The sequence below is a fragment of the Polistes dominula genome, unplaced genomic scaffold, assembly GCF_049000335.1.
Source record: "Polistes dominula isolate Pdom_NZ unplaced genomic scaffold, Pdom_raw_medaka contig_482, whole genome shotgun sequence".
Taxonomy (NCBI): Eukaryota; Metazoa; Arthropoda; class Insecta; order Hymenoptera; family Vespidae; genus Polistes; species Polistes dominula.
In genome coordinates, this window is record NW_028301016.1 from 1029024 (window position 1) to 1044739 (window position 15716).

A 15716-nucleotide genomic window follows, 5' to 3' on the forward strand; every position below is an offset into this window, starting at 1 on the left:
TACAAACCAATTTCTGACTGCCCTATCAGTTATCAATCCTGCACCGTATATGCTGCATATTTTTTCAGTTGCACATTAGTGCTATTGCTTTGTTTCAATTCCTAAAGCATTACATGTCGAATATGCACTTTTTACTATACATTTCAGAAATTAAGAAAAATGGTTAAATGTAACATTGACTACATAAAAAAGTTAACAAAAAACTAACTGAATCATCATCTATATCGAAAATATATATCGAAAATCCGTTTTTTTTGATAACTTATAGTAGGTAAATACGAAAAATAGATTCTACATAGACGCATCGGAAATTACTTATGACTCGACCTAATAGTTTACAATATATCAACTGTGATCTTTTTTTTTTAATTACACATATGTCATTTATTTATAATACGTGAATATGATTATTTTTCTATTAAAATTGCTTTGTAAGTTGTTGGTAATATGCGAAATGAAAAATATAACTTTGAGTGCAAAGGTATATAATAATTACAAAATAGATAAAATAAAAATCAAATATTAATAAGAATCTAAGATGTATTGTGGAAAGGTTAAAGAAGTGCAAAACGTTTTAACAATAGCAAGAATGAGATACTAAATTTACATATCCGCTCAATGGAAAAACGTTTACCCGACAATTTTCGTGAGATAACGTACGAAGATACTGATTTTGTGTATTCTGGAAACCATGGTAACCAGCGATACTTTTTGTATGAAGTTGGCAAACGAAACATAGAATCAAATCGTGCTATTCACATAAGATCACTTGCCACTTATCAAAAAATGCAAAAAAAAAAATTGAAGATATTATATTTTACATAAGAATAATAAATAATAAATTTAAGGAACAAATGAAAGTATATTATATTCACTCATATGTATAACATCATGTATATGCTTACGTGATATCAACCTAACAAATGAAATTCTAACTTATTTTCATGAATAAAAATAATTTCATGAATTAAATTTAATCAATGATACGATCGTTATCATCGATACCTTTTCCCCATTTATAAAATATAAAAATAAAATTCTCCTTGCTTTAAACAAATTCGTGATGGTTTTTTTTTGTTTTTTTAATATTTGGTTATTCTTATCTTTTTTCTTAATATTCAAGTAATCAGTTAAATCGCGAAATTGATCACGCACACATAAACGACCTTACAATAAAAATATTTCCGTTAAAAATATTCTTTTGAAATAAATGAGTAAATTTGAATAAATAAATTTTAGTAAATTTATGAAAAAATTCTGATAACTATCAAATTATTCAAGCATCAATTAAATCACGAAATTGATCACGCACATATAAACAACGTTACAATAAAAATACTTCCGTTAAAAATGTTCTTTTGAAATACGAAGTAAATCTTAGATATTCAGATTACTATATCAAATTTAATAAAAAATGTCAAACGATTCAATTCAGTCCTGCTTCGTTATCAATCAATTTTTATCAACACATTGTAATTACTAAGAACATAATAATCGATAAAGAGAGTTGATAGTTTTAGTCATAATATTACGTTACTTTAAATTACTATTATAATATTTTATTTAACAAATGTAAAAAGTTAGTAAAAATAATATTTGCAAAAAGTTGTCGGTTTTATAAAAAAATGCCAAACAATCGAACTCAGTCCTGTTTCGTTATCAATCAATTTTTATCAACACATTTTAAATACTAAGAACATAATAATCGATAAAGTTGATAATTTTTGTCATAATTCTGACAAAATAATTGTGTCATTTATTATATAATAATAAAGTAAATTTAGTTATTTTAAATTACTATTAGGTCATTAAATATGACATGTCTGATTTCAAGATGAAAATAATCCGAGTAATCAGACATTTCATAGTTAATAACCTAATATTATAATATTTTATTTACCAAATGTAAAAAATTAGTAAAAATAATATTTGTAAAGAGCCGTCGGTTTCATAAATGCATCACATAGTTAAAAACGTACATACGTATGTATACATATATACATACGCACATACACAATTACATAGTTTTTACTTTGCTCGAAAACCTGCGTTCTCGTTTTCCCATTTAAAAAACAATGTTCGTCGTGTGTAAAACGTCGCAACGCGACGCAATTTTCTCCGAGGATCACTACTTTGTTGGAATACTTTGTTTTTCCAAGTACCTACGACTATCTCGTCGTATAGGTTGGTAAACGAAAGAGAACGAAGGGAGTAGAATGAATAAGAGAGAGAAAGAAAGAAAAAAAGAAAGAAAGTAAGAAAGAAAGATATAAGGAAGGAAGAAAGGAAAAGAAGAAATAAAAGAAAAGAAATAGAAAGTACGTATTACAACGTATACGTGCACACAAATGTACTTGTACACTGAACACTACTATACTGCAACGTAAACGAAAAAATGAAAAATAATAAAAAAAAAAGAATAAAGAAAAATAAAACAATGTAACAAAAAAAAAGAGGCGTCCTCGAGTGGGGATGAAAAACACGAAGGAAACAAAGAAATATGCCCTTTTTCCTTTGGGGCGTTTCTTCTAAGGCGATGATAATTAAGGGCTACTATCTTTCATGCTACTTTTAAAAATGAAAGCAAAGTCGTGGCGAGAAAAATCAAGAAAAGGCAAAATATCGTGAAAAGTATAACAAAAAAATAAAAAAAGAGGAAAAGTAAAACAAAAAAAAAGAAAAGAGAGAAGATAGAAAAACAAAGGATTATATACACACAACATTCGTATGTTTATGCATCTTGAAGAAATCTTCGAGAATTTTCATAGTTTTTCATAGAGAAAAATCTGTGACCGTGATACGTCGTCATCTTACGACAAAAAAGTCGACTAGTTACGAGTATGAAAAAACTTTTCCCTGTCTCATCAAGGGGGCACATTTCCACCACTCGGATGATCACGCCTCGTTTTTTTCCTCAGCGTATACACATAGCCTCGAGTGAAATTCATTCTAGCTAATAACGGCCACACACGTTGGTGTGTTAGAAGAATGAAAAAGTAGTAAAGGGTGGTGATGGTAATGGTAGTAGTGGATCTTCTTTTTATTCTTACAAGAGAAAAAAAAAATCACCACGACGAATTGTCCCTCGCGTTATTTGTCACAGGGGGTGGTGGTTAGTTGGTTTTTTTACCCCCTCATTGTCAGACAATTTTCTCGACGACGGTGGGAAAGCGCATACGGGAATATGGGGAAAGAAAAAAAGAAAAACGTGTCGGAATTTGAAAAAAGTAGAAAAAATAGAGGGGGATAAAAAAAAGAAGAAATGGAAAGAGGAAAAAGAAAACGTATAGAGCATATAGAACACGAGACTCTTGGCTAGTTGCCGATGGGAAAGAAGAAAAAGGCTGGAAACATGAAGAAACAGCGTGTTCGATGAGGGGGACGATGATCTTGTAGTCGTTTTTCCCCCTAGTGTGTTCTTGGCGACCACCAACGGCGAAGTGACGACGAGTTAAAAGAAAAAACTGACACGACACGACACGACTTCTTCTTACGCGAGAGTAAAGAAGAATAAAAATCTCAAAAATCCCCCACCAAAAAAAAAAAAAACTAAAAATGAAGACTCACCTGCTACGAGGATAAAGACGAGTGCTGCTTCCAGCCACAGGTGTCGAGCCATTCCGAAATATATATATATATATATATATCAAATCGTTTTAGCCAGTTGTTCCTTGTATTATTTTGATAAGTACTCGACGAACTATTTGACGATGCACACTTTTCTTTTATTTCCTTTTTTTTTTTTTTTTTTTATTAAATCTTTTTCTCGTGTCAATTTAAAAAGATGCACTTATTAAAATAACACCACTCGTAATATTCAAAAATCCAAACTTAGAATATATTTCAATATAAAATACACAAAAAATAAGCAGCGCACCGAACTCACAACAACAATAACAATGTTTCCTCTTAATGTTTCTTTTATTAATCCATGTAAAATGATAAATCGAAGAGAGGATTTGTGACAAATAAAAAATGTTGTCAACGCGTGTTCCGTTAGGGAGATATGCCACGAGCCAACTGTCAAAAAACTTTTCTTCTCTTTCTTTTTTCCCCTCTAGTTGTTCATCCTCCTCTTCTTCTTCTTCACTCACAATAGTTCCCTATGAATGACACTACCCTCTCACAGGACCGAGAGAGAAGAGAAGTGGAAGGATCGGACACGCAAGGCGCCTGACCGACCGCCGAGACGGCGGCTATTCGAATTATTTTTCCCTTAAACACAACACTTTCCTTTTTTTATTTTTATTACTTTCATTCACAACTAACGAATCATCATTGAAAAATATCCTTTCAATTTTGATGACACTCTCTTTCAATTCTTCCCACGTGTTTTCTTCTTACTATCCAATTCACCTTTTTCACCCCTTTAATGTTTTTCTTATATTTTTCTCACTCGGTATTTTTTATATCCTTTATCTTTTTTGCTTTTTTTGCTTTTTTTTTTTTTAATATAAAAAAGTAATAATAATAAAAGATTTCGAGAAAAAAAAAGTGAGGAAGAAAGTAAATTTATCACTGAAAATTATCAATTCGAACGTTGGCAAAAGTCGCGAAAGAGACAACACCAACTAGTAACTAGAATATCGCGATTCACGAGGATGGGACTTTAAGGAGCGTTGACAGGGTAATTGAACGTATATCTGCACTGGATTGCGACGAACGAGACTGAGCGTCGCCGCGCGAAGCCGTTCCGTCGCGAGCCGCGCATGCGCAGACCGCCCTAAACTATCCCCACCAATCTCAACCCTATGAGATACCGAAAACCCCCACCCCCGTTTCCCGCCAACGACGCACGCTCTGCTACACTTTATATATCTTTCTTTTTCTTCTTTATTTCTCTCTCTTTCTCTCTGTCTCTCTCTTCACTTTCTTCTTTCTTCTTTCTTCTTTCTTCTTTCTTCTTTCTTCTTCTTCTTCTTCTCTTCCTATCCCACAGTTTTCATCCCATTCTCTCGCAACATCAAATCGCGCGCCGTTTCTATTCCACACCTTTCCTTTACCAAGGAGTGCCCCGTTCTTCTCTGAAAAGAATGTCTAACCAAGAAGATAAAAGAAAGATGATGATAGTAAGAGAATGAAAAAGAAATTAAATACGATAGTTTTAAATATTTATATAAGATATTAAATTTAAGATTGATACGTCTTTTTTTATTTTTAAATCATTTTTAAAAATCATTATTGAATTGTCATAATAAATCAGAATATTTGAAATTGGATAGAAAGTAAGATTTTAAACTTAAATGATTTTTATGAGATATTATGATAAATGTTTATTTCTTTTATTATTGTTTTCAAAGGATCATTGATCATTTATTTTAAGTGAATGATTTGTATGTTTTATTACTAATTAAATGACATTATTTGGAGAATATAGAAAATTACTGTAAATCTTCATCTTTTTCATAAATGAAGAATTTTATTATTTTAATTGGTTAGAAAAAGGTTGGATTTATTTTAGAATTGAGAGAAAATGTTGAATTGTAAAAAATTAGATTGCAATAGTCGGTAGATAAAATAGAATATTTTAATTAAATGAGGTAGAAAATTTTTCAAATAATATGATTGTTAGCATACTCGGGGAAAACTTGATTTTACTCTCCTGGAAACTTTATCTCCGCTGAGCAGATTCTTAAATTCCATTAATGTTTTTCTATAGTAGAAGAAAAAAAAGATAAATCCTTAAATACAAGATGAATGCACAATTTTATTTTACTTACTATGAAAATATTGTAACATTTAATAATTTATAATATATAAATCAAAATTGTATCTTCAAATTATTAATTAATGTTTCTTTGTATTTTTTCGTTGTTTAAATTAATCTAATTAATACTTTTCCTAATTTCCTTTTTATTTTCGTAAATTTTAGCAGAGAATTGATTAAAATGCTTAGTAATTCTTTTCTTACCTTTCATTTATTTGGATGGATGATAAATGTTCTCCTAATGATGTGAAATTCGCTGATACGCTATTATTGACTACAATCTATATACATTATACGTAATTATTCTTATGTGCTTTATTTTGTACAAATATACAGAAGCTATAATACGAAATATAAACTTCGTATTCTTAAAATAAAAATATAAATAGATGCCTCATTATATATGAAATCAAGGAGTGAACATTTAACTAATAATTTAGGAGTGAACATTTATTAACAACAATATTTTTATATACGTACTCGAAATATTTCAATACCAAATAATGGATATCAAATGCACAATTATTTTCAAATAATCCCAAAAACTAAAAATCTGATTACCCTTGCAACTTTAAACACACAACAAACAGAAAATAACGGAGTACTTCTAATAAAAGAATTAATCATTGAAACTGAACGAATTAAATCGATATAATTAAATTTAATTAACATAATACATGACATTAATAAGCACAAGACACAGAACATTTTACAGAAATACAAACTGATGATAATCATTTTGAACACCTTCTATAAAGATAAGCTTTCACTGATTATTGAAAAACTAAAGTGACCATAATTCTGAAACAAAATCAAATAATTCACATACTTGTTATTATCCTTTTTTTTATTGTTTTTGTATTCCTTATTCATTACTGAATTAAGCCTGTCATAGATTTTTTAGAAAATGAATGTTATTTGATATTTAGTTTATTTGTGCCTTTATCTAAATGTTACCTTACTCCGATAATCACGTATTGACAAATTAATTTCAGCATAATCATGGTTGGTATTGATCGTCCCAGTAATTCTAATTATATTATACGTAAACAATGGTATTTCCGATAGTAATCAATTTTCGATCAATCGTACTCGGCTCTTGGGAAAACGCTGACCAATGAAAGAAAGCTATCTATTTAATTAAAATTTATCAATTGTTTTCATCGTAGTCGATATATATTTTCATTTGTTTGGTTCTTCTTTTTTTTTTTTGTCAACGAGAATTGTTTTGTTTTCCATATCGAGTAATCAATTTAAAAAATTCAACTTTGACGATAAAAATTTCAGTAAAAATATAAATTCTTAACGTCTTTTAAAGTTTATGCAATATTTACGTATAACATAATAATTAATAAACTGGTGGATGTTTATGCACGATAAATGTGCAAGAAACGTATTATATTAGTGTACATTAAATATGCAAATTCGGGCTAAAAGTATGCAAAATATGTATATATAGCATACATAGTATAATAAGCAACGTGTTAATATATTATATTATGCAATATTAACGATAAACATATGTTCAACAATACTTTTTACAATCATTTTCGGTACTTAAATTATAGTTAACTTCGCAATAAATTATAAACTCTTATTCTATATTTAATACTGTTAATTATTAACATTTGTATGCTAAAAATTAATTTAAATGGAGACCATGATAAAATGTAGTTCAACAACGTTCTGACACATTTATTGTTCCTCATATTTTTCCCCGGAATTTTACAAGAGAAATAAAGATATTTAAAGGGCAAAAATAACTAAAGAAACGAACAAATATTATTTTTCTTTTATCTATTTGGATAGTGGAATGTTACGTATGCATACATAAATATTTTCATAATAAAATAATTTCATTTTACACCTATGATTTTCAATGTCTATACAATCGTGGTGAGGTGTTTAAAATAAGTACTCTGATGTACATTACTATTCATATACACGGAAAATAGATTTTTGCATATGTTATTAATCATTAGAATGCAAAAACGTATGCATTATGCAGAAAATTATAAAATGAAAAATATATTTGAAGAATGCTCTAATAAAAAATCCAATTTCTATTTCAATCTTATCGATTAAATAGTATTGTATAGAAATAAAACAAAAAATATATTTGGATATTAAAATTCATTATCAAATATTGTAATAATTAGTAATCAAGCCTGAAATTACAAAATTTATTTTCCAAGCATAAATTTTGATAATAATATATACGTTTTTCAAATTTCTTCAGAGATTTGCACAACGTATAAATATATACGTAAAATATTATGAAAGTGAATTAAATAAAAATAGTAAATAAATTTTATTTATAATTAATTTGACAATAAAATAATGAATTGTAGTATAAAATAAATCAATAAATACATCAGTTTTTATTAAATATTTATTTTATAATATATTATATAGAATATTATTTGTGTTAATTTCTATAGTTATATTTGTAATTGAAGGGGTAATTAGAATTTCTTTAATGGTAGTAATAATTATATTGAAAATTTAATTATATTAATATAATAAAATTTTTAATAATAATAATTTTTAAATAAGGGGTTTAATTTTTTTATTATATTATTTATAATAACTTTTATATAAATATTTATTCAACAAATTTATTAAGTGGTTCTATAAATTTTTATTCTTTTTATTTGATTTTAATTAGTTTATAAATTAGAGGATGTTTAATATAAGAAATCTTTAAAAATTGTTAATTTGTTTATTAATAAATATTTTATTTTTGTTTTTTAATATTTAATTAGGTAATATTTTATTTAATATTTGAGATAAGATTATTACCAATTTTTTCATAATTATATATGGGGGGTATACAATTGAACGTTTTGAAGCTATAATATACTGTAATTTTCTATACTTTTTTTATGGTTAATAATTAAAATTTCTAATTATTATAAAAGATTAATAATAATTTTTATTATATTTAAAATATTACAGTTAGGATATATATATAGAATATAATATAATTAATGTTACCAAGTAAATAATAAAATAAATTTGTTCAATCATTTCTATTTAGTCCATTATTATAACTGGACCGTTTATTTAGAAAATGGTGTAAGTCCATTTTCAAAAAAAAAAAATATCAAATAATTTATGCTTAATTTAATGTAAAATTTTTATGGAGAACTAGTTAATATATAATTTCTTAATAAGTGCCCATGTTTTGTACAATTTAAAACTGGTCGGTAAAAGAAATTGAATAATCATTAATATGCAAACCTTTAATTTTCTCGAAACAAGAGAAAGCAGACTTACACCACTTTCAAAATAAACGGTCCAATTTATAATAATTATCTAACTTAATATTTTCTATAATAAATAACATTGTTAATGCAAATAATAATGAAAATGATAAGGTAGTAGCAAAACTATTAACTGTCGAATGATGGTATTTGTGATAATACCTTGCGCGATCGAGATTCCTAATCTCTCCGTAGTCTCTGATCGAGAACTTGGTTGGATTCGAAGTAAATGCTTTGTATATCACCATGTAGGGCTAGTAATATGAACATAGTTGCATATTAGAGCTCTAACAACGAAATCGATAATCGAACGTTCTCTACGATAATCGTTGGAGAGAGAACGGTAACTGGATCGTACCGTAATAGATATTCACATAGACGTGACATCGTAAATTCCTGTACGACACGAAACGATATAACGTGGGACTGCTCTATGGTTAATGATCGCGAATAACGTACACCTACCAATCTACCTGTGCGCAAACATACGCAGGAAAGTACGCGAACATTAATCTTATCTTCGAATGTTAACGCGAGTGTGAGAAGAAAAAAAAGGAGATGAATACCTTTTCTAATGTTAGAATACATCGAGTTATATGCTCGTGAATCTTTGACGGGCAATTTGCTGCTTAAATATGTTCTCCTTTGTGAAAATTCATGAAAAAGGATACAAAAATGGGAATAAAAAGAAAAAGGAAAAAGATAGAGAAAGTAGAAAACGATCAAGAGAGAGAGAGAGAGAGAGAGAGAGAGAGAGAGAGAGAGAGTAAGATACAGTGGGTGTAGAAAGTATTCGTACTGTATCGTTTGATTATTTTTTATTACTAAAAATGTGAAACGATTATTAACACTAATTTGTCGACTATTTATTAAGACTATCAGTAAATTACGTTAACATAAAATAGATAAATTTTCTCGGTTATTTTACTATAAACGTTATGAAATTAGCTTAAAATAATAGCTTTATGGTCATATCATTTTAACATAGTTAACACTAAATATACCACAATTTTCAATATATCTATTTCTACCACACTAATCAAAATAACTGGTGTATAAAAAAAAATGCTTTTAAAGGCTTCCAATCTTTATTTACTTTTAAAAAATAACAAAAAATGTTCAACAATAATAATTTTAATAGATAAGTGGATTTATAGACATTTTTAAATAACAAAACGCTTAATTATTTACAGAACTCAAATGTTACATGAGGTAGAAATTTTGAATTAAAATGGCTCAACCAATCAAAATGACTGGTCTGGTATATCTGGTGTTAAATAAGTAATTAAATCATATACGATTATAAAAGTAAATTAAAAATTATTTAATATAATGAAAAATATATTTTATCAAAACCTACACCATTTTAAACGTTAAAAGGAACAAAAACAAAATTGTACACCCAATATAATAAAATATCTGATTTATTATATACAATGGGTGTGGAAAGTATTCGTACAACGATCAACATGAAATAAAATGTGAAATTGTAATTTATTAACTAATTTTTTGTAAACGATGAATTTATACATATTGAAAGTCTCTACAATAGATGTAATAAAACAAAAAATTATTTTTTTGAATAAATTATAAAATTGACAAGAGGTAAACGAAAACATACGAGAAATAAGTATTCGTGCAATTCTTATTTTGGATTATTTACAAGAAAGTTCGTATATAAATCATACTGTAAAAATATCACGTGATTGCTTTCTAGTTATAATTAACTTTGTCAGTATGCTTGTAAGCATTATCAGCATCAGTTGAGCTCAAAATTTTTTAAGATCGAAAATTATTGTTGAGAAATGGAACGAAAACGTGTTGAAACAACGATTAAAGAAAGATAAATTATTATTAATTTACATAATCAATGTAAAAGTTTATTAGAAATATTTCGAATTATAAACAGACCTCGATCAACTATACAAAGTATCATTGATAGATATAGATTAAGAAAGAAACTGTAAAATAACAACTCAAGAAATGGACGTCCACGAAAAATTAATCATTATACTGGACGAGTTATCACAAGAATGATAAAACATAATCCAAAGATAAGTGGTATAAAAATACTCGAACATCTTAAAAATAATTTAAATATTGATATATCCGCTAGTACTGTGCGTAATTTATTGCGAAATGAAGGATATCATGGTCAAGCCAACATCAGCTGCATTCATGCAACCACAAACAAGTACAGAACCTCTACCATGTTTCACTGTGGGTCGCAAGTTTTCTGGTTTCAGGCTTTTCATTTCTTTTCCTCCATACAGTACGGTGTCCATCAGATTTTGTTTCATTACATTTATTGTAGAAACTTTCAAAAATATGTATAAATTCACTGTTTATAAAAAATTAATTAATAAATTACAATTTCACAACATTTTATTTTAAATTGATCGGTGTACGAATAATTTTTACATTCGCCGTATATACATTATCGAAAGCGAGAGAGAGAGGGAGTGAGAGAGAGTGAGACGAAATAAGAAAAAGAACAAGGAAAACGGTAAAGGAAGGGAGAGAGGGAAAAGGTGGGAGGGAACTTGGAAAGTGATAAAAAAAAGCAGGAAGAAAACATAGAAAACGATAAAGAAAAAGAGAGATAGTCAGAGAGAGAAAGGAAAGAAAAAGAAAGAGAAAGAGAGTAAGATAAAAAGAAAGAGTACAAAAAAATATATAAAAAAGAGAGGGAAAGAGTGAGTAAGAGAAGGGAAGAGGAAGAACAATAAAACTACAAAGAAAGAAAGAAAGAAAGAAAGATAGAAAGAGAAGGTGCGGTCAGCTCGAAAGAAGAAGCTCTTTATGGTCGGCACATCTAACCCCCCACGATTTATCTTTTCCTCTCCTTTTCTCGCGAGCTTTATCACTGCCTTTGTCGCATTTTCTTTCTATACCTTTCTCCTTTCCTTTTCGTCTCATGAATCTTTTGACTCCGGAAGTGTTCGGTAAAGAAAGAGACATAGAGAGACGAATGATCTCGAGAAACAGAGAAAGAAAGTGGAAAAAAAGAAAAAGAAAAAATTGGAGGAAAAGGAAGAGAGAAAAGAGTTGCTTGAAATATCAGAAAGAAGTCGTCGGAGCCAATCTCAAGGCCACCTCATTTATTCCTATTGCCTATTCGATTCTATTTATTTTTCTTTTACTACTAGCTATGCTGCTCATTAGCATAGAATCGTTTCCGAGTTTCTTTCCTACTTACTGCTTTCTTTTTTCTTTTTTTTTTATGTTTTTTCTTTTTTACCAATTTTCTACTGACTTTCGTAGTTTATGAAAAGGCATACCTTATTTACTTAAATCTTTAATAAGATATCGAAACTAGTCATGGAATATTAAGATTACTGGGTAAATCCTGGTTCAGGATTTGGTCTAGGTTTTTTCTTAGACCAATATTATTTCTTTATTCGATTCTATTTATTTTCTTTTAATAGATTAGTTTTATAACATTCCCCTAGTTTTTTTCTATTTCTCTTTCCTCTTTCTAATTTTTTAATAATAAATAATATATATAAAATATAGATATATATTAATAAAATATTATAATATATATTATATAAAATAATATATAATAAATAATATATATAAAATATAAATATATATTATATAAAATATTTTTTTAGTAATCTCTATCAATTTTACGTCAACTTTTGAAACTTACTATACCAAATATAATACATCAAACCTTTCCAATAGTTTATGCACAATTCTAATATAAATAATGAAAACAATATACCTTATCGTTTTAATTAATTTAATAAAAAAATTATTAATCATTTTAATTGTCATAAAATAAAATTTAAAAAAATATTAATCAATCAAATAAAGAATTTTAATTGAAAAATTAAAAACAGGTTTATTTTAATTTTCTTTGTACGTTTAACGTTAATAAGATGCAATGTGCACAAATTATAACGTGTAGAAAGAGACGAGTTATCTCTTTCGAAAGGAATCACATGGGAAGATAGAGATTGGTACACGTTGCTTCGGGGTTTGGTCTCGACTTCCATGGCAATACTTTCACGAAGAGAGACAGGAAGCAGGCAGGAGCTGCTCGGACTGGCTGAATTATCGCACGAACTTATTTCTTCTTTCTTTCTGTCTCTATATAGATATACTATACAATGTAGGTACATACATGTAAATATATGCGTACGTATATCATTCTTTTACCACATTCCTATATACACATACATTTATATACACTCAAATATATATATATTTAATTTCTATATACATATATATATTGGGTTGGGGAAAAAGTTTCTTCGTATGTTTTCATCAGCTGATTTGCAGATAGCGGTATTTTGATAATATTAATTGAATCCTGTTAATACTTATGTGCATTTAAATTATCATTTTTTTACTACACTCCTATATACACATACATTTATATACACTCACATATATATATTTAATTTCTATATACATATATATACATATAGGGTTGGGGAAAAAGTTTCTTCGTATTTTCACATCAGTTGACTTCAAGATAGTATTACTTTGATAATAGTAATCGAATCCTGTCAATACTTATGTGCATTTAAAACTATAACACGTCATGTGGTGTACCTAATTGAAAAAAAAATTGTTATATTAGTTTATCCTATAGAAAGTTATTGCATCTCGAAATGAGTGAAAATAAAGAAGAAATTTGATACTCAATTGCAAATTGCATTACAATAAAAATTAAAGAAAACTACTAAAATTGATAATAAAAATTGATAATATTAATTCACATAATGCGGTATTGTATTACACATGATACAAATTTGTTTCAAGCTTTTTCCATTTAAAAGTTGATAAAAAAAAATTAATAATATAAACTCACATAATGCGGTATTGTATTACACATGATACAAATTTGTTTCAAGCTTTTTTTATTTGAAAATTTATATGTCGAATAAACATCTGGTTGATGAAGTCATGAGAAAAACTAGACAACGTCTACAACGTTATCAGTACAAGATATCGATAAGGAACTAAACATCAAATACAAAAATGATTTTAAAATCCTTCAGTTAAGATTTATTAAAAGATGTGAGAAGTTGTTTCACGTAAAATGTATACGTTAAAAATACGAAAATACTTTTTCCCCAACCCAATATAGTATATACATATAGGAATTATGTATGTATGTAATACTTACGTAGATACATAGGCGAGAAGTAGCATTTTATTTTCTCGTTCGGTCTAGGGAACAAATATATGCGTTAGCTCGTATAGTAACCTGGAGAGGAGAGGCGTTAGGAAGGTAACTTATATGCCCGCTGGAGGACACGTGATTCAGCGTGGGAGGATATGGCCGATGGAGTTGGAAGAAAAGAAGAAATAGAGAAAGAGAGAAAGAAAGAAAGAAAGAAAGAAAGAAAGAAAGAAGGAAAGTGATAGCTAAAAGTCTGGATCTTTTTCTCTCTCTCTCTCTCTCTCTCTCTCTCTCTCTCTCTTCCTCACTCTTTTTCTCTTTCTTTCTCTCTGTGTTTTCTGGGAATAGTAGCGTCGAAAATATTACTGTACTCGACGACGCACGTCAACCTTACATTCGAATTCACACTACATATTACGTTTTTATTCTTCTATTTGTTTACTGTTCGTCTAGTACCTTTTCGAAAATTGCTTTCTTATATATCATGATACGGACAAAAAGAAAACAAAAAACAAACAATACCTGAGAAACATTAGTTTGATCGTTTTTGGGTTTTTTTTTTTCTTTTTTTTTTTTTATATAGGACTATCAAAAATATTCGAACAATGTTCATGAATCATTTATTTTTATAGTAATAATTCATATTTTTATGCAATAAATTTCATTACTTTGTTTTGTTATTATTTTATTTTTGGAACATGTTTTAATCTAGTTGGTATATTATTTGTAATTTGTTAATAAATATTTTATTTTTATATTTAATTTATATTCTATGCTCATTCATGTTTCAGTCTGATTAAACTCGACTATTGCAAAAATTGGAGATTCGTGAAATATATCCCATAAAATTTCAATGGGATTAAAGTCCTGTGATTGGAATTAGTGATAAAAAATAGGAATTCTGATACAATGCGTGGATTTTGCTTGAATTGTTATTTCGATAAAACCAATTTTTTCGATATTTTGATGTACACTAAATTATATTTAAATACGTTCAAGTAAAGATTTGTACTTATAATGAAAAAAATTGCTTTCTTATATATCATAATAGGGACAGAAAGAAAAAAACAAATAAACAATACATGAGAAACATCGGTTTGATCATTTTATTTTTATAGGGACTATCTTAAAAATATTCGAACAATGTTCATGTGAATCATTTAAATAATAATAATAATTGATATTTTTATGCAATAAATTGTAATTACTTTGTGATATTATTTTATTACTGGAACACGTTCAATCTGTTTGGTATATATTATTTGTAATTTGTTAACAACTATTCTATTTTTATATTTGTTCATTCATGTATCAGTCTGGTTAAATTTCGCTATTGCAAAAATTGAAGATTTTTTAAATATATCCCATAAAATTTCAATGGGATTAAAGTCCGGTAATTGGAATTAGTGATAAAAAATAGGAATTCTGACAAAATGCGTGGGTTGTACTTTGATTTTTATCTCGCTAAAACCTAAAACTATTATTAATACCAATTTTAATGTACATTAAATTGTTTTTAAGTATGTTTAAGGAAAGATTTGTATTTTTAATGTTGTTACTTAATATCAAGTATCCAATTGTATATTACGAAATGATATTAACC

At 27.6% G+C, this 15716-nt stretch overlaps 1 protein-coding gene across 1 annotated transcript in view; it reads right to left on the minus strand.

The window, feature by feature from the left end:
* LOC107064439 (uncharacterized) overlaps positions 1-4673 on the minus strand; it is a 272414-nt gene extending 267741 nt beyond the window's left edge. The window contains exon 1 of the mRNA XM_015317128.2: positions 3568-4673. Coding sequence (XP_015172614.1) covers positions 3568-3619 — 52 coding nt within the window. The 5' untranslated portion in view covers positions 3620-4673. The remainder of the gene's footprint in view (positions 1-3567) is intronic.
* Positions 4674-15716: the final 11043 nt, after the last annotated feature.